Below are 25,149 nucleotides of genomic sequence, written 5' to 3' on the forward strand. Positions count from 1 at the left end.
TTATTAATACTCCAAAAAGTGTGAAACCCCTTTCAGTAGTTTCTCACATGCCTTCATCCTTCTCCTCATCTTTCCTGTCCTGCCTTTTTTTAAAAAATACTTTTTAGTTGTTGATGAACCTTTATTTGTTTATTTATATGCAGTGCTGAGAATCAAACCCAGGGCCTCACAGGTGCTAAGCAAGCACTCTACCACTGAGCTACAGACTCAGCCCCTTCCCTGTCCTTTCTAAGTTCTGAACTTCCATTATGTCATTTGGAGGAACAATTTGAAAGTATATAAGAAAGGGGACCAATAAATAGAGAGTCAATATATGATTCTTTTCAGAACTATTTGGACTGTGTTACTAACAAAGAAATGTGTGTGTGTGTGTGTGTGTGTGTATGTGTGTGGTGCTGGCAATTGAACCCAGGGCTTTGTGTATATTAGGTAAGCACTCTACCACTGAACTACATCCCAGCACAAGACTCTTTTTTTTTATTATTATTTTTTAAAAATAAAATGTTTACACTTCAAAGATCTTTTATAAAATATAACCACTACAGAAATCAATCACTTTTAGCCAGGCATGGTGGCGCACACCTGTAATCCCAGAGACCTGGGGAGCTAGGGCAGGAGGATCGTGAGTTCAAATCCAGCTTCTAAAATTTAGTGAGGCCCTAAGTAACTCAGCAAGACCCTATCTCAAATAAAAATAGAAAGGGATGAGGATGTGACTCAGAGCCCCTGGGTTCAACCCACAGTACTCACCCCCAAAAGAATCAATCATTTTTCAGAATTAAGAGTTATTTCTAGGATTCTATCAGGGACTTCTCTCCTAATTTAAAACATAAGATTACTACTTCTCTGGATTCAGGATACATACCAAACATCTGTGCATCAGATACTAGCTATACACAAACCATCGCATACCCACAGAATGTAGTATTACTCTGTAATGAAAAAGAATGATGGCAGGTGCAGTGGTGCACGCCTGTGATCCCAGTGGCTTAGGAGGCTGAGGCAGGAGGACTGCAAGTTCAAAGCCAGCCTCCGCAAAAGTGAGGTGCTAAGAAGCAGCTCAGTGAGACCCTCTGTCTAAATAAAATACAAAATAAGGCTGAAGATGTGACTCAGTGGTCGAATGCCCTGAGTTTAATCCCCCATAACAACAACAACAAAAGGAATACACAATGGATGCATGCCAAAATATGGATGAATATCAGCAATCATAATAATGAAGCTGGGTGTGGTGGGCACGCCTATAATCCCAGAGGTTCTGGAGGCTGAGGCAGGAGGATCATGCGTTCAGAGCTAGCCTTAGCAATTTAGTGAGGTCCTAAGTAACTTAGCAAGACCCTGTCTCAAAATAAAAAACAAAGGAGCTGAGGATGTGGCTCAGTGGGTAAGTGCCCCTGGGCTCAATCCCCTGTACCAAAAATAAATAAATAAATAATAATACTGAAAAAGAGGCAATAAAAACTACATTATGGTCTCATTTATATAAAATTCTAGGAAATTTAACCACTCTGTAGTGACAGAAAGCAGATCAGTGGTTGCCTAGACATTGGGGGACAGAAGTAGGAGAGGAGGATAGAAAAGGATAGGAGGAAATTTTTGGTGATGATTGATATGTTCATTATTTGGACTGTGGCAAAAATGCAATGGGTGTTTAAATATGTCAAAATTTATCAAATTGGGGCTGGGGTTGTGGTTCAGTGGTAGAGCTCTGGCCTAGCATGTGTGAGGCACTGGGTTCAATTCTTAGCACCACATATAAATAAATGAATAAAGCAAAGGTCCATCAACATCTAAAAATTTATTTTTAAAAAAGCTTATCAAATTTGACACTTTAAATATGTGTAGTTTATTATATCTGAATTACACTTTATTAATACTGCTTAAAAATTTAGCCAGGTGCAGTGGTGCATGCCTATACTCCCAGAGGCTTGGGAGGCTTGGGCAGGAGGATCCAAGTTCAAAGTCAGCCTCAGCAATTTAGTGAGGTCCTAAGCAACTTAGCAAAACCCTGTCTCAAAAAAAAAAGGCCAGGGCTGGGAAGATAGCTCAGTCGGTAGAGCTTGCCTTGCAAGCACAGGGTCCTGGGTTCGATCCCCAGCACCGCAAAAAAAAAAAAAAAAAAAAGGCAAGGGATGTGGTTCAGTTGGTTAAGTTCACTCCCTTCACTCCCCCTGGGGTTAACTCCCTGGTATCTGCCTTCCCCCCCAAAAAAATCATGTATACATGACGTTTTTTTTCCCTTTCTTCCCCATGCTGGGGATTGAACCCTCAGCTTTGTGCTTTCAAGGCAAGCACTCTACCAACTGAGCTATATCCCCAGCCCCTGGGGGGTCTTAATCAATGTTGCAATTCTGTAGGTCTGGAGTGAGCCAGAGATGCTGCTTTTCTACACACTCCCAGGTGAGCTATGGATGCTGCTCTGTGCACCATATGATTACTACTTAATATAGGAGTTGCACCTCTGCATGACCTCATTTTACATTATTGTCTATGCTTTCATGTTGCAGGATATGGCATACTTTTTCTGTTCTGAAAACTATTGAGAAAAGAAATGACTTACATTGACTGGAAACCACATGCAGGAATCTTTTTCAGGATACATGAACATTCCATAGGTTGGCTTGGTCATCTCTTCAAATATACAGTGGAAGAACTCTGAACTGACCCCTCCAGACTCAGGACGAATTTCTTTAATAAACTCAACCTAAGGAAAAAGAACATACTCCCCAGCTCTGATGTAAAATCCGATGCTGTGATCTTTATGGAAAAGTGTCCAATGCTCATGGCCATTGCTACAGTCATTAGAGTTACCAGAGTCACACAAGTCCTTACTTCCTTGCAGTCTACCTTCCCTCAGTTTGCTGCCAGGAGCCCACTTATGCTCAGGTTGCTCTAGTGAGTGCAAGGATCCTTTAGACTGCCACATGTACCAGGAGAAGGGCAACTCCAGCAAGATACAGTGTTTGCCAACTAGGTTGACCAGTATCTCGAACCAAAATTTTGATGTGCTTCAAACTCTTGGGCCATTCACACCCCCAATTATTCCTTCTTCTTATCTGTCTTCATCTAATCTCTTAGTTGAGGTTAGCAGCTATTCCATTTCTCCTCTAGCATCATTAGGGCTTCCACTAAACAGCCCTTCCAGTCAGTCTGGGCACGAGATCTTTGCAGGGACCATGAGACCTTGTGGCTCACAGAACCTCATGTGAGAAATCAATAGTAATAGTCCTTTTTTTTAAGCACTTTTTTGCTTTTGGACTTGGGTTTTGTGGTTGATTACTCACTTGGTTTTCCCCCCTACATTTCTTACTATTCCTTTTCTACTTTTCTGGTTGATTTCCTTTTATCTGCATGCGTGTGTGTGGCTGGGGATTGAACAGAGGGTTTATACATGCAAGGCAAGCATTCCACCACTGAGCTGCACCCCCAGCCCAAATGTTTTGTATTGGTACATTATAATTATGTATAATAGATTTAATTATATCATATCATACATGCACATAGTTCAACCAACCTCATTCCCAGTACCTTCCTTTTCCCTCCTTCCCTCAATCTGCCTGATCTGTTCTACCAATCTCCCTTATATTACTATTGCTATTTTAATTATTGTGTTCTAATTATCTCTATCTAGATGGGATTCATTGTGGTATATTCGTACATGGATATGGTATAATTTGGTAGTTTTTATTCCCCAGTACGTCCTTAAAAGCTTCCCTCCTCCCTCTCTTGATCCCCTTCCTTTACTGTTGGTTTTTCTTTGTGAGCTCTCCTCCTTTTATTATTTGTTTTTCTCTATCTTCTATTTATGAGGGAAAACATAGGACTCCTGACTTTCCTAGCATGATGTTCTCCAATTTCATCTATGTACCTCCAAATGACAGAATTTTATTCTTCTTCCTTTTTTTTTTTTTTTTTTTTTTTGCGGTGCTGGGGATCGAACCCAGGGCTTTGTGCTTGCAAGGCAAGCACTCTACCGACTGAGCTATATCCCCAGCCCAATTTTATTCTTCTTTATGACTGAGTAAAACTTCACTGAGTATATATACCACATTTTCTTTATCCATTTGTGTGTTGATGAATACCTGGGCTGGTACCATAACTTGGCTATTGTGGATTATGCTACTGTAAATATTAGTATGCATGTATCACTATGATATGTTGCTTTTAGATTTTCTGGATAAATACCAAAGAGTGGGACAGCTGGGTCATATGGTGATTCCATTCACAGTCTTTTTTTTTTGGGGGGGGGGTGCTGGGGATCGAACTCAGGGCCTTATGCTTACAAGGCAAGCACTCTACCGACTAAGTTATCTCCCCAGCCCCTCACAGTCTTTTGAGTAATTTCTTTCCTGCTTTCCAAAGTGCTGGTACTAATTTTCAGTCCCACTTACAATGTATTAAGTATACTTTTCTCCCGATATCCTCACCAGCAATTATTGTTATTCATATTCTTTTTTTTTTTTTTTTTTGGTACTGGAGATTGAACCCAGGGGTGCTTTACCATTGAGCCACATCCCAGCCCCTTCTATTTTTTTATTTTGAGACAGGGTCTTGCTAAGTTGTTTAGGGTCTCACTAAATTACTGAGACTGGCCTCTAACTTGTTGTCCTCCTGTCTCAGCTGCCTGGGTCAGAGATTACAGGCGTGTGCCACCAGCCCTTATTTTTTTTAATGTAAGCACCTTTAAGCTCCATTCTTCAGATTTTTTGATTCTGGCTTTACTCTTTGCCTGGGAGCTTTTATATATGGATGAAGGATATTCTAAGCAGAGCCAGACTGCCCCAAACAGGCCTAGCATAGACCAGCTAATGTGAGGCCAATTTTAGACACGTAAAAGACAAAACCTGCAGGGCTGTGGATGTAGCTCAGTGTAGCATACTTGCCTAGCATATATGAGGCCATTATAGAAACACACACATACAAGCCACTAACAACAAAAATCTGTAAAGCCACCCAGATGAGTTCAGCCTAGATCAGCCATTGGTAAAAATAAATTATTGTTATTTGAAGCCATTAAGCATTGGGATGGATCGTTGCATAGCTACCTTAGTAACTCAGAGTTAACTCACACCCAGTGTACAATTAAATGTTCCACTGCTATTCTCCAAAGAGTAAGAGGAGAAATCTGAAACTGTAAGACTTGATAACCATAACGATAAATGCAGACTTTTAAAAGAACCCTTGTTACAGCATAGGAATATTCCCTCCCACAGCAGTAAAAATATTCAATGAGATTTTTTATTATACCACTAATAATTTCCGAAGGTCAGGGACTTCAACTTGGCTTAACTGACGCAGGGCATCTTCAACCAGGTGTCTCCGTCTTACTCTAAGTGTAAATGTAGACAGCGTATTCCCTTCTGGTAGAATCGTTTGCCTCGAATATTCCTAGTGGGGGAAAAGCATTTTAGTTGGCTTTTCCTTTTGACCTCTAGGAATCCCAGCATTTGTTTAATACTTTTCATGAAATGTACTTTGTGCAGTAGGCACTTAGTCTTGCCTGCCATTGCTGAAGGATCTCACATTGTAATTACTTCAGAAAAAGGACAATGTGTCTACATTATGGAAGATAAAGTGATCATAGGATCAGAAAAAATGATGGCATCTAAGAATCATTTACAGGAAAGTTGTCACCACAGATGAACCCCTAAGTAATTAAAAGCATCTCAGATCACTTATTGCAGTAAACAGAACCCTTAAAGGCAATACTGGTATTCAACATTCTAAGACATTCATCTGTCATCAGTCTTAAGAAACAGTGTTAGCATCATAAATCTCAGGAACATAGGATAGTTTAGGAGCTCAGGGATAATGTTAGCTGTGGGGAAAAAGATGAGTGAAAAGACTTGCTAACAGAATATTCACTCTTCTCCTGCAAATAACAGTAATCTATCTGGTGTGGTGGTACATGCTTGCAATACCAGCAGTTGAGGAAGCTGAGGTGGGAGGATCAAAAGTCCAAAGTCAGCCTCAGAAATTTAGAAAGGCCTTAAGCAACTCAGCGCGACCCTGTCTCAAAATAAAATATAGAACTGTCTAGAGATGAAGCTCAATGTGCCTCTGGGTTCAATCCCTGATACTACCCCTTTCCCAGCCCAAAATAAATTTAGTGATGGGTTTGCTATCCTTGTTTTTACCTCCAACAAACTTCTAGGGCTTCTGGGATATCACAAGGACAAAAAAGGAATATTCAGTACTCAAACCAACAGAGCTCTCTGGGCCTGCCCTACAGTAATGCCAGTAAACCCACTCGGTAATAGCTATCCTACTCCAGGTCTCTAGGATGGGTGTGTTTGCCCACTCACCTCTCTAAAGCAGCTCAGTCAAGGGGACATGTGGCTCTGGACTTGAGAAACCCCTGTCCCTTGAAGGACTTGTGGATCAACAGTTTGGCATCTCACTCCAGAAATCCCTGTCCTTGATCTCTGTCACCACTTTATACTGAGAAACCTACATGACTCCACTAAATTCTTTTGTTTTTTTCTTTTTCCCCTTGAGACGTTTTATGGAAAGAAGCTCCAGGTTTGATGGTAAATAGTCCTATCTCTGGTCCTTTCTTTTTTTTTTTTTGGTGGTACTGGGGATCGAACTCAGGGCCTTGTGTTTGCGAGGCAAGCACTCTACCAGCTGAGTTCTCTCCCCAGCCCATCTCTGGTCCTTTCTAGTGGTCAGTTGCCTCCTGTGTCCAAGCATCTGCAGCTCTGAGTGCTTCAGCAATACTGACTGCTGAGCAGCATGTTCCACAGCTCTGAGTGACAGTGGCCAGTGACATCTTCCACTGACTATAGCAGGGAGAGGTGCCCGTACCTTCTCCTACCTAGTGAAGAACTAGATTGGAACTTGTATCTTATTTTCCAGCTTCTCTATTTCTGTTTCCTAGATATTGATTTTCCCTTTCTATGTTTACACATTTAAATTGGCAATCCAGGTTGAAGCTTACAGATTTGACTCTGTACATAATTTCTTCTTTGGAGAACTGGATTGTGAAGACTGCTTTCCAACTTCACCCATGAGAACTATGACAGGCAGTTTTCTTTGCAGATCCTTCATCATATGCAATGTGCCCTCAACTACTTGCTAACACAGTAGACAAATTAGACAGAGAGGAACACTGAAGAGAAAATACTACAGATGGAAGGACTTGCACAGAAGTTGGGTTTGGGAAGGAAAGACTTAATTTATTTTTTTCCCTTTACCATGGATGTTAGGGAAATAAAAACAGAAATGATGTGGTCAAACTTACATATAAACATACTGATGACAGACACTAGTAACAGTAACTAGAGGGAGTATCCTTATTTACAGAAAGATTAGCAGGATTTATCTAAGTTGCTTATTGTAAATAAATCTGGAATTTAGTGACTAAGGGGGCATGCCGTGGTATATTGGAAACGTCATGTAATTTAGTGTGTAATTGATAGATTATAAATAGGATATGATTTATAACTAAAATGACTCCTTTTGTGATGTGGCATCCCAAACTTCTGTTTCACCCAGAGGGCTAGTATCCTTTGAATTGTTGTTGTTATTATTATTATTACTATTATTTAGTCCTGGGGATTGATCCCAGAGGTGCTTAAACCACTGAGCTATGCCCCAACCTTTGTATATTTTATTTTATTTTTTTAAATTTAATTTAATTTTTTTATTTTTATTTTATTTTTTTGCGGTGCTGGGGATTGAACCCACAGCCCTTGTGCTTGCAAGGCAATCACTCTACCAACTGAGCTATCTCCCCAACCCCTGTATATTTTATTTTGAGTCAGGGTCTCGCTAAGTTGCTTAGGGACCTGCTAGGTTGTTGAAGCTGGCACTGATCTCGTGATCTTCCAGTCTCAGCCTCCTGATATGCTGGGATTAAAGGCATGTGCCACTGCACACAGCTCCTTTGAATTATTAATAGAAGTCAGTAATAAGCAGGGTTTGGGATTCCTGTGAGTCTTAAAGTTTAAACATCATAGATAAATGGATACGAACCTCTCTTAAGGGATGACTTAGAAAATGAACCTCACCAATCAAAAAGTGTTAGGAAAATATTTTGCATAATGTCTAGAGGGGTGAGCATTATGTATTCCTAACAGAACTAAGGCTGGTGGCGATAAAGAAACAAAATACTAAGTAAACATTACACGAGACTGATATAACTACAAGAAAGGAGCAGAGGGTGAGAATAAGTGGAAAACAGAATAAACTCATTATGTGGGAATAAAAGCATATCAGGGCTGGGGAGATAGCTCAGTTGGTAAAGTGCTTACCTTGCAAGCACAAGGCCCTGGGTTCAATCCTCAGAACCACAAAAAAAACCCCAAAAACAAACAAACAAAAAACTTAAAAGCATATCAGACAGGGTTTATAAATCCAAGTCCAAGAAGCTAAAGGGGGTATAAAAATTCAAAGACTGACACATTACTAACTAAAACTGGATAGAGGAAGAAGAGACTGGAGAGGAAAAGATGAGCTTACTAGATATTTTAGTATTTCTCACAATAGAAAAACAACAGATCTTATCTAAAAAAGTGAGGACTAGGAAATTAAATGAGAAATACACACTAAAACTGAAATGTGATTTAACTTATCACAGATCACAAAGCACTGATGATAATACATGAAAGATGCATTTTGTACGCTGCTGCAGGAACATCAATTGGTATGACTCTACAGAATCCAACACTTAACAGTACTAAACAGTAAACAGTACTTTCCCAGGTGAATTTTTTGTTTGTTTGTTTGTTTTTTAATTTTAGGGTAACCGAATAGTCCTTCCTGAAGAGGAAAAATTCTTTACCGAATTCCAGTTAATGACTTTGGTAGAATTAATAATATTAGAAATATGACATATTAAAAAATAAAGGATGAAATTGTTAATCATTTTCTATCTGTATAAAAGTTCAAAAGATTGGTGGGAAACATTAAAATGAAAGAATCATGTGGTAACCAAGTGATCCACTGATGAACCTCAGCATAAGCAAGAGAGTCAACCGGAAATAGTGGAGTAAAGTATGGCAAGGTGAGAAGAAATTGGGATTTGCTGCAAAATATTCCAGCAAAAAATAGTAACAGCTATAAAAACAAGAAAAGTGATTGAAGAACAAAAACTGGCAAAATGTAGATAACTGCATCTTGGTGTTGGGGTTCCTTACCTCATTATCTCTGTTTAATATGTGTGTGAAATTTCACAAAACAAAAAAGTAGGCCATATGCTATACTTTGGATCTGATTTGTGTGTCCCCCAAAGATTCATGAAAAGCTTGGTGTTCTGTGTTGATTTTAACTCTGAGTTAAATAAACCTTTTTGTTTTTACAAAATAGTCTCTGGTATTTTGTTAGAGCACCAAAAACCAGACTAATATAACATACATACCAACATTTTAATTTCTGAATCAGCTTTCAATAATTTAATTTTGCATGGCAAATTAAAGATAAATGGAAAATCACTGAAAACAACAGGACTGGGGGTTTCTGCAGGTACCTAAAAACAAAGAGATAATAGTTTTAATAATTAAAAGAAAAAATCCATTCCTTCACCTCATTTCCTTATTTCCCACTATGCTTTTGGAATCTATTAAGAGTCCAGATTACCACTGGGCATAGTGGTGCACACCTGTAATCCCAGTGGCTGTTGGGGGGACTGCTGAGGCGGGAGCATCTTGAGTTCAAAGTCAGTCTCAACAACTTAGTAAGGTACTTAGCAATGCAGTGAGACACTGTCTCTAAATAAAATACAAAGTAGGTCTGGGGATGTGGCTCAGTGGTTGAGTGTCCCTGAGTTCAATCACTGGTACAAAAACAACAACAACAACAAAAAATCAAATTACCCTAGAACACATTTCTAAGAAAATACATTTATGAGTGAAAGATGTTTAAGATTTTAATGATCATCTAATTTAGTAAATTCAGCACTGTGCTGAGGAAATTTTAAAATCTTGACTCATCCAAAGAATATGTACATAGCTACTAAGATGTCCTCTTTTAAAGTATGAACATATTCACAAGTGAACATGTTATGCTTACCAGGTTGTTATTCTGAAGAAACAGTCTTTGTCTCTCTGCATGGAAGTCCAGCAGGTCAGAGAGCTCATTTATGTGGAAAGTATCTTCTGGTAGTTGACAGTTAGATTTATTTTTCTTACAGAACGTGACCTGGAATTTCATTTTCTATTAATAAATGACTTATTCTATGATATACAGATAAGTGTGTACATACTGAATACATTTCTTGACAATGAAGTAGAATTCTATAAAATTCCATTTTCTGACCTATCGTTTCTCCAATTTTCATGAAGAAGTATTGTCAAAAATATAACACGTTGTATTGTTAGCAATTAGGGAAACGAAAGTCAAAACTACACTGAGAGTTCATCTCACTCCAGCCAGAATGACAGCCATCAAGAATACAATAATAAATGATAAAGGGATGGTGGAGAAAAAGGAACACTTTTACTCTATTGATGGGATTGTAAATGAGTACCGCCACTATGGAGATCAGTATGGAGATTCCTCAAAAGACTAGAAGTGGAACCACCATAGGACCCAGGTATACCCCTCCTCTGTATCTATAACTGAAGAATTAAAGCCATCTTACTACAGTGATACATGCATACCCACGTTTATGGCAGCACAATTCACAATAGCCAAAGTATAGAACAAGCCTAGGTGCCCATCAGTGGATGAGTGGATAAAGAAAATACCGTGTATATGCACATTGGAGTTTTATTGAGCCATAAAGAAGAATGAAATTATGTCATTTGCTGGAAAATGGATGGAACTTGAGAGCATTGTGTTAAGCAAAGTAAGCCAAACTCAGAAAGTCAAGGGTTCTATGTTTTCTCTCATATGTAGAAATTCAAAGAGGAAAAAGGAAAAGAAATGTGTGTGGGGGAACTTATGAAAAATGAAGGGAAAGCAGCAGAAAGGGACGGGGGGAGAGAAGAAAAAAGAGAAAGGGGAAATACTGGGGAATGATATTGGTCAAATTATATTATATTGTGAGCATGTACAGATATGTACAATGATCCCACCATTATATACATGTATAATGCACCAATAAAAAATAGAAATGAAAAAGTACACACAATGGGTTGGTAGAGAGACTGATAAAAATCCCAAGGGTTCAGGTTTACTAGAAAGTCTTTCTAAAACAAAAGTACAATTAATTTGGCAAATCTGACATTTTATTGACTAACTAATGAATATTAATTTTCTACACCATTATAGTTTGGATATGAAATGTCCCCAATGCAGCAATGTCTAGAGGTAGGGCTTTCAGGAAGTGATCTCATCAATGGATTAGTCCTATCAATGGGTTCATAATTGAATGAACTATTGGGAGGTGGCAGAAACTGGAGGACATGGGGCCTAGTTGGAAGAAGTGCATCACTGTAGGCATGCCATTGAAGGGTTTATCTTGTCCCTGGCCCTTCCTCCCTCACCTCTCTACTTTCTGGCAGCCATGAGGTGAGCAGTTTTGTTCTACCATTCCCTTCCATCTTAAAGAAAAAAAATATATACATATGCACATATATATATATATATATATATATATATATATAATATTTAGATGTTGATAGACCTTATTTTATTCATTTATTAATACATGGTGCTGAGAATTGAACCCAGTGCCTCACACATGCTGGGCAAGTGCTCTACCACTGAGCTAAAACCCTTGCCCTTCCACCTTGTTACTCTGCCTTGCCACAGGCCCAGAGCAATGAAGCCAGTCAAACATGGCCCAAAACCTCCGAAACTGTGAGCCACAAAAAATCTACACTCCTTTAAGTCTTTTTTCCCCCTCAGGTATTCTGTCACAGTTACCCAAAGCTATCTAACACAGGAAATATGTACCAACATGGAATGGCATAGATTATGTAAATTTTTTTTTTAATTTATACAAGATCTCATAGCTACGAATTTGCCTTGAGTCTCAGAAGAGTCTTTGGATTTAGACTTTTGAGCAATATTGGAACTGTAAAGATTATGGAGACTCTTGGAAATAGACTAAATGCATTCTGCATTATGAGTTTCATGAGCACAGTCTTTAATATCTACATTCCTATTGGCATTCTGGTCTTTTGGACTAATAGTAGAATCGCTCATTATGCTCCACTTACCTTACCATATTCTAGGGTTTTGCTAATCTACATCTCCGAACTTTTCCAAATTCTTCTTGCAAACCACTTCCAAAAGCTACTGATATACCAAAGAGGTATATCAGTTATTTAATAACTTAGGGTTATTTAATAAATTAGTATATACATTCCTTTAGATGACCTTACCTTATGTACTTCTTTCATCGTTTCTAGAAGTGCTTTAAAATTTAAATGACTCTGCTCCATTGTAGTGGGTAAAAGCAGTTGAGAGACGATAGCTGTTTTAAGCATCTGGACCAGCGTGTTCAGAGAAGATGCTTCTGCTGATGCCCAACACTTTTCTGAGGGGTGTAAAAATCAACCATGCTAAATGTGGTCCTCTCAACTCCCAAATCCCTCAGTTTCTACTGGGCTCTATAATGTAAGAAATAGATAATATTTTCCACTTCTGAGGGCATAACCCATAAAATATCTTTTCTAAGGATATTATCTACAAATGTGAGGGGAAAAGATCTTCTGATTAAGTATCATTAGAATTAAAAGTTCAGGGCTGGGGAGATAGCTCAGTTGGTAGAGTGCTTGCCTTGCATGCACAAGGCCCTGGGTTCAATCCCCAGCACCACAAAAAAAAAAAAAAAAAAAAAAAAAAAAATTAAAAGTTCAAACTCAGGATTTGGAGAAATTTGTTGGTGGTTCATATTTACATTGACTTCATGATTTTCAAAGTGAAGTTTCTAAAATCTAAAAAAAATGCATAGGTGAGTAAACACATTGTTTATTGAAGGTCACTTTTATATCAATTTTTTTTTTTTTTTTAAATTTTGGTGGTGGTGCTGGGGATTGAACCCAGGACTTGGCATGTAATAAGCACACACTCTACCACCAAACCATATCCCCAGCCTCATGCTCATTCTTAATCTGTAAAAAAATGAAAGAGTATTATATCTGTTTTTAGATTTTATGAGCTACTGTTATATACAGATATTTTAAAAACAGTCAATAACTACATCCAAATATTACTGAGATTAAAACCTGGATTTTGGTACCTTTAAAGGACAAATCTTATAAAACAACTCCATCAAATGGTAAAATAAATTACCTTTGGTAAACTACATGATCAAACTAATGTAATTAAAACAATATTACACTGATACATGTAAAGCAGATCAACACAGGAGAATAGAAATTCCATAAAAGGACTGAAATACACAGGAGACTTTATGATCCATGAGAATGAAACAGATCATTTAATAAATGTGTAGGGACAACTGAAAACTGATCTAGAAAAAAAAATTTAGCCAAAATAAACTCTATATGGACCAAACATTTAAACATAAGAAATTAAATAATAAAAGCTAGGCACGGTCTCACACTCCTGAAATCCAAGAGTCTTAGGAGGCTGAGGCGGGAGAATCACAAGTTCAAAGCCAGCAACCTCGAGGTACTAGGCAACTCAGAGAGACCCTGTCTCTAAATAAAATACAAAATAGGACTGGGGATGTACTTCAGTGGTTGAGTGCCCTTGAGTTCAATCCGTGGTACCCACTCCCTAAAAATTAAATAATAAAAATTATAGTTGGGAAAGAATGAAATTCTGCCATTTGTAGCAACATAGATAGAGTTGGAGGACATTAGTGAAGTGAAGTAATAAATTAGGCACAGAAAGACAAAAATGCCATTACCACTTACATGTGGAAGCTAAAAAGTTGATCTCATAGAAGTAAAGAATAGAACAGTGGCTACCAGAGCCCAGGAGGTGTGAGGGGAGGGGCTATGGAGAGAAGACAGCTGGTGCAGGGGTGCAGCTGGATAGGAGGAACAACTTCTAATGTTGTAAAGCACAATAGGATAACAACAATGGTTGACAACAATTAATTTTAAATATTTCAGAATAGCTAGTAGAGAGGAATTGAATGATTCCAATGCAAAGAAAGGATAACTGTCTGAGGTGATCAAATGTCAGTTACTCTCATCCGATCATACATTACACATCGTATAACTGCACTGACAAGGCAGAGACTGTGTTGGGCACAGTGGCACAGGCCTATAATCCCAGCAACCCCACAGTCCGAGGCAGGAAGATCACAAGTTTGAGGCCAGCCTCAGCAACTTAATGAGACCCTGTCTCAAAATAAAAAATAAAAACGACTGCCGGATGTAGCTCAGTGGTAAAGCACCTCTGGGTTCAATCCCCACTGCCAAAAATAAAAATAAAAGGAAGTATCATACTGTATCCTATAAATTTCTACAATTATTTTGTGATGTGTAAGATAAAAATATATTTAAAGAAATAAGCCAGGCATGGTGGTACATGCCTTGTGAGGCTGAGGCAGGAGGATTACAAATTCAAGTTTAGCTTCAGCAACTAAGTGAGGCCCTCAGTCAAGGAGGGAGACCCTGTCTCAAAAAAACCCAAAAAACTGGGCTGGGAATGTGGCTCGGTGGTTAAGGGCCCCTCAGTTCAATCTCCAGTACCAAAAAATAAAAATAATAAAAATTATAGTAGAAGCATGAACATTTTTAACAATTTCAGATGGAGGTAGGATTTTTACAAACCTAGAAAACCCTCAAGCCCAAAAACAATAGAAGAAAATATTATTATAGCAGTCTGCATAAAAAATTAGAAAAAATAATTTACATGGCAAAAATACAACACAGTAAAACAAACAAACAAAAAAATCCTAAATGGGGAAAATACTTTCAATTAATTTTGTTAATAAAGGATTAATTGCCTTAATAGTTAAAAAGCTTCTACAGTAAAACAAAAAACATTAATATACAATTTTTAAAAAAGGCTAAGAGGGAATAACCATTAGTTCACAAAATATGACACAAATGGATCTGAGCTATAAGAAAACCAGCACAGCCTCATTCATAATAAAAATTCAAACTTAAATTAAGAGATTTTTCTTTCAGGATGGTGAAGATCAAACTTTGATGATACCATTGAAAAATATGTGGTTGTTATTTGTTGATGAAGTTTACACTGTTACATTGTCTTGTCAAGCCTGCCTTGTTAACCAATCCCAGGGCTACAATTTACATAAACAACTGCATGAACTGTAGCCACTGAAAGGTGAGTGACATCATAGCGCTGACCTCTGTGAAAGTTCATTTGAAAATTTCTCAAAATAAAAATGTACATACAATTTGATCCTGTAGTTGACTTCAGAAGATTTTCCCAAATGTGTAAGTTTATATGTGTAAAAAAAAGTACATGTTAGTACTATTATAATTGCAAAAGAGTAGAAAAAAACCATACATAGTACATCTCCCAGTAGAATACTCTTCAATTAGTCTTACTGTTTGGATGTGACTTGCCCCCAATGGCCTTTGTGGTAGAATCTTGGGTTTCACTGTGGCAGTGTAGAGGTGGTTGGATTTTTAAGAGATGGGGACTAGTGAGAGTTCAGAGTGGGAGCTACCTTTGTAAGGTGTTAAGGTAGTTAAGTTGTTAAGGTAACTAAACTATAAAGGGGTCTAAGTCCTCCTTTAAAAAATAAAAATAAAAGAATGAACAAAGGATTCTTTATGTTTATATGCATAGAATATATTTTGAAGTTTACATAAGAAACTATAATCACCTTCTAGGAGGGGCACTGGGTGGCTTATATTTTACTGTACATATCCTTTGTATATTTTTAGCTTTAGGCCTTCAACATTAACTTAAAATTGTAAAAATACATTCTATGATACTGAATAACATAAACAATAATATCAAAGTTTATTAGCATTCATTTTTTCATCACCTCTGGTCAAAATGTCTAAAGTTTCAAAACAATGTGAATAAAAAGTTTTAAAGCATGGATTTATCTTGACTGGACACTCTATAGCTGTCAAAGCCATGTCCAAGTCTAAGGACTACATTTACTTTTAATGATAAGAGTAATGGTTATAATAGCTTTAGATTAGTCTTTGTAATAATTCCCATACCATGTACTCATATATATGTGTATTTTGAAATCTTATATCCAAAATTTGTTACCACTTCTATTTCAGACAGTGACTCTCGATTGAGTATATACAGACATAAAACTTACTCAGGACTTGTAAAGATTGGTTACTCATTTTACAAATGGCCTTTGCAAATGAAACCACCAGGCTCTGGTTCTGAGAATCTTGCATCACAGGGCATTCTGGGAGAAGGAGAAAAACTGACAGAGCTTCCTGGTGTGGAGAATGGCATGGGAGAGCTCTCAGCAGATTATCCTGGAGACTTGCAGTCATCTGTGGTCAACATAGGATCAGGGAAAAGGCCCCGGTTATATTAGATAGAGAGTGATGTGACACATAAGCTCTGGGACCAGGGGTTTCATTCTACCAAGTTCAATTGAAAGAGCTGTTTACTCTTTTTCAAATCTGTTGGTGAAACTCCATTATTCTTATATTCCAGATGCTCCTGAGGTAGTACTTGTGAGAGCCATCTCCCCATTTTATATCAGGGAACATGAAGGAAATAAAGTGAAATTACAGGTCCATGGTCATACTGAGTGAATTGTGACTCCAAAACTAATACAAAGCCCCCCAAAAGCAATATTGTAGCTGGGTGCAGAGGTATGCCTGTAGTTGCAGCTACTGGGAGGCTGATGTGGGAGGATCATTTGAGCCCACCATTTCAAGACCAACCTAGGTAACTCAGTGAGACCCTCTCAGCAAACAAACAACAAAAAAAAGAGCAACATCATTTATATAGGTCACATTAATATTTCCATTACTGGAATGTGAAACTGTTACACAACACACACACACACAATCCATTTCTTCCTTCTTCCTCCCCATATATCAGTAGAAAATTTTCAGAGCAAAAATAGCTCTGATTTTGTATATTATTTATTTAACCCAGAGGTGAACTTTTCAGGTAGAGCATAGCCAGGTGTGGTGTGGCACATGCATCTAATCCTCGTTACTCAGGAGGCTGAGGCAGAAGGATCACAAGTTTGCGGCCCACCTGGACAACTTAGGGAGACCCTGTTTCAACATATAAAAAAGGCAGGGAATGCGGCTTAATGGTGTAGCACCCCTGGGATCCATTCCTAGTACCAAACAAACAACAGTAAAGGTAGAACATATATAATAACGTATATTAGTGGGAATAATTTTTTCTGTGTGCGGTGCTGGGGATCAAACTCAGAGTCTCATTCATGCCAGGCAAACAAACCCTGAGCCTCCCCCAGCCCGTGTATGATATTTATATTTGTCAAGCATTTATTAAGGTCTCACCATGTGTCAGGTGATCTCATATAAATCACTTTATTTAATCTTATTAATAACTGTGTAAAGTAGTTTTTGCTTTATTTTTTTTAACCTTGTTTTCACAGATGAGGTAGATACTCAGTTAAAAGTAGAGGAAGGAAGTCATTCAATTAGTGACAAATCAAGGTTGCATACCCAGACCTCTCTGACCTAAAATCTACCCCAGTGAGAAGACCATATATGTTCGCTTCACTGATCTGACTCATTTTCCTACTGGGATCACAAAAGGATGAACTCTCCCAGATTCCCCTGCATTTAGGTGGGACCATGTGATTTAGTCCTAGCTGACAAATGGCCCCTAAAACTTCTGTGAGTGTACATAGGCCAAATACTAGAGATTCAGTGGGGGAGGATTTTACACCTGATTTTTTCCCCTTTTATTCTTTCTTTTAGTACTGGGAATGGAACCCAGGACCCAGGGGTACTTTGCCACTGAGATACATCCCCATCCTTTTTTATTTTTTATTTTTGAGATAGGGTCTCACCAAGTTGCCAAGGACCTTGCTAAATTGCCCAGGTTGGACTTGAACTTGTGATCCTCCTGCCTCAGCTTCCCAAATCAGAGATTACAGGTGTGTGCCACAATGCCTGGCTCTAGAGACTCTTCTGAAGGAGCTTGTGTTAAGGAAGAATCTGTGAGAGGTGATTCCTGTCCCCACCCTTCACTGAATAATGATGAGAAAGAAATCTTCATTGTTTTAAACCCCCAAGATGTGGAAGTTTTTTTGTTACACAACAGGTAGTATTATTTGTTCTATCTAACAGATCAATATTCTTTTAACTCTAGTATCTGCCTATACATGTCATAAGGACTAAATATGATAATATGTGTGAAAATAAACCATGAAATGTTACAAATTATTTTCATCACACTAATATCCCTATGACTCATTTTTGCACATGTCTAATAAGAACACGATTTCTGTGGAATACTAGTAAACATAGAAAAATAACATCACGAAGTCAACAACTCTGAGAAAAACGGGGTGAAAAAAGATTTCTTTCAGTGTATGACACTGTAGAATGTTGGATTTACTAATGTGCATCATGACTCTGGAACAGTATGCAACATTCCCAAAGTGATTTTATTAAGAACCCCTTTCCATGGAGCCCAGGAAACCAATATTCATCAGAATTCACACTGGGAATACTACCCCAAGTTATCTCCCATATCACCTAAATAAATTTACTTTTAAATGTACTTTATAACATCTACTCTTCTTCATCTCAGAAAAAAAAAACCAGTATCTTATAGTAAAGAACACTCTCCTCCTTTCCCTTCTAAATGCATATGTTCCCTTCTAAATGATATAGAAAGATGTCCTTTGTGGAGTTTCCCTTTTGACTGAAATGGAGATTTTTTGGGAATGAAGCTTTCACAAGTCCCTTCTCCAGGAGCTATAGTGCCAGGAGGGAGGTAAGCCATTCAGGACTGGCACCTGTATGAGAAACTGCATCAATGAGCATGACCACAAACTATCATGCCTTCCATCTGGACCACAGAAGCCCCTTTGTTCTTTCCACACAAGCCTTTGCTCTCCCCTTCCTTTCCATTATTGAGTTAGTACATAAACCCTACCCCTCAGCTTTCAGGGAGCCTCTTCTCCAAATGTCCTCAAATGTGTGTGAATGCCACTTGTCCTCCTTCCTCCTGTGCTATAGAGACTGAATGTGTCTCCCCAAAATTCATAAGTTCAAGTGCTATCACCCAATATTACGGTGTTAAGAAGCAGTGGTAGCTCATACCTGTAATCCTAGAGACTCAGGAAGCTGAGGCAGAAGAATCCCAGGTTTGAGAGCAGCCTCAGCAATTTAGAAAGGCCCTGAGCAAATTAGTGAGACCCTGCCTCAAAATGAAAAATAAAAAGGACTGGGATTATAGCCCAGTGGTAAAGTGCCTCTGGGTTCAATCCTGAGTATCAAAAAACAAAAAGTAGAAGCTCCTGTAGGTGATTAGGTCTTAAGGGCAGAGCCCTCACTAATGGGATCAGATCTAAGACTGAGTCCCAAATCCTTTTTACCACATGAGGATAAAGCAAAAATACAATCTCCATGAATCAGAAAGTTGGCCCCCATCAAACACAAAATTTGCTGGCACCTTGATCTTGAACTTCCCAGCCTTCAAAAATTTGAGAATAAGTTTTCATTGTTTATAAACTTATAGACTAAAAGACTATGGTATTCTTTTTAGTTTTAATTTTTTTTTCTTTTCCACTGTTGGGGATAGAACCACAGGACCTCACACATGCTAGGCAAGCACTCTGCCCCTGAGCTACATACCCCCAGCCCTAGACTATGGTACTATGGTCTTCTGTTACAGTTGTCCCAAAGTACTAGGACATCCTCATTATCTGCCTATTGTTAATTTGCAGCCCCTTGTCCCACCCACTCCTGAATCCAAATTGGCAGAGAAAATGTTGTCCTCCCTACTCAATCCACAATCATAAAGTAGTTTACTTTAAAGATGCAATGAATTTATAGGTAAAGAAAATGTGAATCAAAGAGAAGCAGGGATGGATCAGTAGCATAGATTTATCTCAAATATATTAAGATTTGTCTCAAAGTAGAGAACACACCACTTCAGGGCAAAACTACCCTGCTTCCCAAACTGACGCTCTTCTCATGCATCATTCTAGAGACTCCCAAATATTTGCTTTTCTCATACAGAAAATAAAAATACTGTGTCCATTGTACACTTTAGGGTTGAATAAGAAAATGAATGGTAGCACCTGATACAGTGTCCAGAATATAGGATCTTTTTTTTTTGGGTGCTGGGGATCGAACCCAGGGCCTTGTGTTTACAAGGCAAGAACTCTACCGACTGAGCTATCTCCCCAGCCCCCAAATATAGGATCTTCATAATGAACAGTATCCCCTCTTCCAGTCCCAAGTCTCTGACTCAGCTCCCCACAAAACTAAACTGTAGTAATATTTATTCCTATAAAGAAATCCTATTTTATTTCTTGAGTAAGTATTGGCTACTACCATGAAAGAAATCCATTCCTTTTTTGTTATCTTCTTGAAGATATCTCTTGCCATTTGTAAGTCCACATCAATGGAAATCCTTTCTTCGGTTCCTCTTTGAATAGAATGTTAAAGAAAAAAACAACATGTAAACAGATAGAAAAGGATATTTCTGAACTTCGTATGTTATTTGTTATACTGACAAGAAATATATCTATGACAAACCTATGACAAATAAAATATAAACTTTTATCTTGCCTCCTTTCAAAATAATCAACTTACATGACACAATAAATTTTACAAACTTTATATTCTTCTTGTTAAAAGACAGTAACAGGCTATTACCTCTATATTAGTTGTATCATCAAGTTTGAGCTACACTATTATCAAATTTTTCCCCCAGTGCTGGGGATTGAACACAGGTACTTAAGCCAGGCAAGCACTCAAGCACTAAATTATATCCCCAACTCTAGTAAGATTTTATGTTGAGTATGAGATCTGAAAACGTCTACACTCCCACACTTAGTTTGCATACTGGTAACTAGAGCTACCTATAATCCATAGACAGTACCAGTTCTATTTATATAACTTTGCAATTGCACTGTTTTCCTTAGCAGTGGACTAATGAAATAATAGTGACTTTACAATTCCAGGAGACAATTCCCCCGGGGAAATGACTCCATTGTTCATCATAGAAAACTTCCTGAAATATTCATTAATAATTAATAGAAATATCCGGAAAGACCCACTAATGATTGAAAGGAAAGCATCAACAAGTAGTTTGGCTGTAAGATTCTTTGACTCCTTTATCTCAAAATCCTTGCCTTGCTGTTTCCACCTATCCAGGACCCTTGGATATCTGCCCAATTCTCGTCAAGCCCACAGTCCTTTGCTCTCACGTTGAAAGACTGTCCAGGTGTGATGTCTTATCAACAGGTTGTTTTGGTAACATTTGAGGAGCCAGAATCCAACCAGTCTAACATTTTTAAAAATAATGCATTCTCAAGAAACATACTTTCTGGATTAACTGATCAATAGTAATATTAGGTACATGGTGGTGAATTCCTACAACCCAGCTACTTGGGAAGCTGAAGAAGGAGGATCACAAGTTTGAGGCCTGCCTGGGCAACTTAGTAAGACTCTGTCTCAAAATAATTTATTAAAAAGGGCTGGGGATATATAGCTCAATAGTACAGCAACCTGGCTTCAATCTCTAGTACTTGAAAAAAATATGTATACATACGTATATATTAGGGCTAAAATAGACATGCAAGTTCGAATTGTGAATCTTTCCCCCTCTTGAAATACTTTCTCCTTTGTGGCCTTTGGCATTTTAAAAGTATGTGACCACCCCAGAAGGTGGGCACAGTTATTTTTCTGCTTTAGAAAGATAATACTGCAGGGGAGGAAGAGAGCTTCTCTATCTCACTCCACCCCAATTCTTATGTGGGCTCTTTGGCTGATCTAGGAACTAAATGAACATCAGACTGATTAACAAAACAAAAGCACCCTGCTTGGCTATAATCCTGTAACCCCAGCAACTTGGGAGGCTGGAGGAAGAAGGATCACAAGTTTGAGGCCAGTCTCGGCAATTTAGCAAGACCTAAGCAACTTAGTGAGACCCTGACTCAAAATATAAAGAAGGTACACTCATACATTGCTGGTGGGGCTGCAAAGTAGTGCAGCCACTCTGGAAAGCAATGTGGAGATTCCTTAGAAAACTTGGAATGGAACCACCATTTGACCCAGCTATCCCACTCCTTGGCCTATACCCAAAGGACTTAAAATCAGCATACTACAGAGATACAGCCACATCAATGTTCATAGCTGCTCAATTCACAATTGCCAGATTGTGGAACCAACCTAGATGTCCTTCAATTTATGAATGGATAAAGAAACTGTGGTATATATATACAATGGAATATAACTCAGCCATAAAAAATAATAAAATTATGGCATTTGCAGGCAAATGGATGAAATTGGAGAATATCATGCTAAGTGAGATAAGCCAATCTCAAAAAACCAAAGGACGAATAATCTCACTGATTAAGGGGATGATGACACATAATGGGGGGTGGAGGGGCCAGAATGGAGGAAGGAGGAACTGTATAGAGGGAAAAGAGGGGTGGGAGAGGTGGGGGGGGGAGGAAAAAATAACAGAATGAATCAAACATCATTACCATATGTAAATGTATGATTATGCAAATGGTATGCCATTACTCCATGTACAAACAGAAACAACATGTATCCCATTTGTTTACAATTAAAAAAAAAAAAAAAAACATAAAGAGGGTTGGGTATGTGGCTCAGTGATAAGGTGCCCGTGGGTTCAATCGTCAATACTAAAAACAGTTAGGAACTCTATCTGACTTCTTCAATACTCTTAGTGTAGAAACAGAACTGCCAGGACAAAGCCGAAACATTTAGTTTTCCTGGACTTCTCTAGTTCCCGGATGACTTCACTGGGACCAACACTTCCTAGTCCCCCAAGATTACTTAGAATGCAGCTGGGTTAAAAACCAATGGAACTGCCAGGGGTTGTGCAGGGGAAAGGAACAGGAGTTAAGACAGTACTGCCTAGCATCCAGGAGGGGATCAAACATGTGTACAGCCATCTTCTGAATCAGCGAGCAAACTTGAGACAAAGTTAAGGGAGGAACAGGCCCTGACCAGGTGAAGGAAAACCAGAATGAGTTACACCAGTTACAAATCAGCAGGGCAATAAGCCTCCAAAGCCAGCAGAGGGCAGCCTAAGATCCCCCCTCACACTGCTATCCCTCCAGATCCTCCCTCATGCATGCAGGTGACACACAGCAGAGCTCCATTCAAATAGTAAGTATTAATGGAACTGCTTAAATGACTGGAATCAGACCAAGTGTTAAACCAAATAGGACAGAAATCAGATTTTTCTCCACAGCAATGAGTTAAAAACAAAATAAATACGATCCATTTTCCTTATTGATCCCACACAGTGTGAACTGTGAAGTATATTCTTGGTTTCTAAGTACTAAGGCAACATTAGATTTAGCTGATCAGTGGCTGACACAAATTCTAAGAGAACACCATTCCCTCCGATTGGATAATAAAGGAAAGCAGTGTGGAGGAAGTGAACGACATTAATTAAGAATTACAACTTACAGTGTAGTAGAGGGTTCCTTGCTAAAATGAAAGAATTCTATAACCAACCATCTCTGGAGTTTTCTACATTGAACTCTGCATTGATAGTAATAGTCATACATTAAACCTGCTCTAAACATTTCATTTAAAATATTTCACAGTATTTTAAGTGAAGGTAAGTCTCATAGAAGTATTACCTTTGCTTTAAAAAGCTTGCAGTCAGACAAGCAGGAGATGAAAATATTATTCCAATTTCACTGGAAAATTAATAACAGGGGTTAAGTCAAAACACTCTTAGAAGCAAGCCTTCTCTCTTCCCAAGACTGAATAAATAACAAATGCCATTAATCATTAATGAAAATAATAATGAATAATAATTAATGAAAAAATAATTAATGGAATCATTAATGAAAATATTCTCTTAAGACTCCCAAATTCTAGGTATAGTATTTTGTACATATTATTGCTAAATATTACAAAACCCTTTTTTGCTGATTTTTTCCAGTCATCTATATTTGAATAAAATCCATTCTGAAGACCCAAACTCCAGCTCTCCAGAGAATACATAGGATACAAAAACAGTTCAACTTTCTGGAGGCTTGGTGAGCTCTCTTGATTCATTCCTATATCTCCTTCACGTACATAGGTGCCTGCAAGAGTGCATGTTCTCCATACATCTCTTTATTTATATTGAATAACAGATGAGTGACAGGGTACATCAATGACTATTCAAACTAAGAGGTGGTGGAGGAGAATCATGGTCAAATTTAAATTCCCTCATGAGTCAAATGCTCTTTCTTGTATCTAGCACAAAATGATGAGCACTTTAGAAACAGATGAAGCTGGTTTATAATTAATCAGACATAGTCACCTTTTAGCCACTTCATATTCATTACTTCCTCTCTTCACTGCTAGCCATTCCTCTGCCAGGGACCCATTCATTTGGCTTATTTCTGGCAGAATTTTCTTGGAAATGCTTGTGGAACTAGCATCCTTCCAGGAGGAAAAAACAAGGATGATCAGGAATGCACACACACATGCTGAGGCATAAACAATACAGTAGAGCATCTGCACATGAGGTTCACAGGCCCCACCCTCTCAGGCAGGGTGGGTGGAGCTTTGGCAAGACAGGCCTGACTGTTCTACTTCCTAACATTCTACTTCCTAGCCTGGGGCCATTGCAACCTCCAGCATTGCAAAAAAAAATACACACACACACACACACACACACACACACACACACACATGTATATACTTTATTTTTATTGTATATACATATATATACATATTGTATATTTTGTATATATATGTATATACTTTATATATATATACAAAAGAATTGAAAACAAATGAAAACAGACACTTGTAAATCAATATTCACTACAGCACTGTTCATGATAGTCAAAAAATGGAAATAATTCAGTGTTTACCAACAGATTAACATTTAAAAAAACAACAAAAAATGAGATATATATATATATATATATATATATATATATATATATGCAACGGAATATTATTATTCAGCCTTAAAAAGGAATGACATTCTACAACATAGAAAAACTGAAAACATGCTGAGTTAAATAACAGAGATTGAATATATTATATGATTCTGCTTATATGAAGTGTCTAGGCAAATTTATAAAGAGAGAAAGTGGAAATTGCTAGGGCTGAGGAGACGGGGAATGAGAAATTATCTAATACGGAGGTTTTGTTTGTGGTGATGAAA

At 38.1% G+C, this 25,149-nt stretch overlaps 1 protein-coding gene across 1 annotated transcript in view; it reads right to left on the reverse strand.

The window, feature by feature from the left end:
• Herc6 (HECT and RLD domain containing E3 ubiquitin protein ligase family member 6) overlaps positions 1-25,149 on the reverse strand; it is a 54,045-nt gene that overhangs the window by 10,360 nt on the left and 18,536 nt on the right. Inside the window, exons 9-17 of the mRNA XM_047567000.1 lie at positions 24,292-24,413; positions 23,618-23,677; positions 20,325-20,418; positions 16,127-16,313; positions 12,273-12,427; positions 10,012-10,140; positions 9,362-9,469; positions 5,248-5,388; positions 2,561-2,704 (exon numbers count right to left, since the gene is read on the reverse strand). Coding sequence (XP_047422956.1) covers positions 2,561-2,704; positions 5,248-5,388; positions 9,362-9,469; positions 10,012-10,140; positions 12,273-12,427; positions 16,127-16,313; positions 20,325-20,418; positions 23,618-23,677; positions 24,292-24,413 — 1,140 coding nt within the window. The remainder of the gene's footprint in view (positions 1-2,560; positions 2,705-5,247; positions 5,389-9,361; positions 9,470-10,011; positions 10,141-12,272; positions 12,428-16,126; positions 16,314-20,324; positions 20,419-23,617; positions 23,678-24,291; positions 24,414-25,149) is intronic.

This window comes from Sciurus carolinensis, chromosome 10 (genome assembly GCF_902686445.1).
Source record: "Sciurus carolinensis chromosome 10, mSciCar1.2, whole genome shotgun sequence".
NCBI lineage: Eukaryota > Metazoa > Chordata > Mammalia > Rodentia > Sciuridae > Sciurus > Sciurus carolinensis.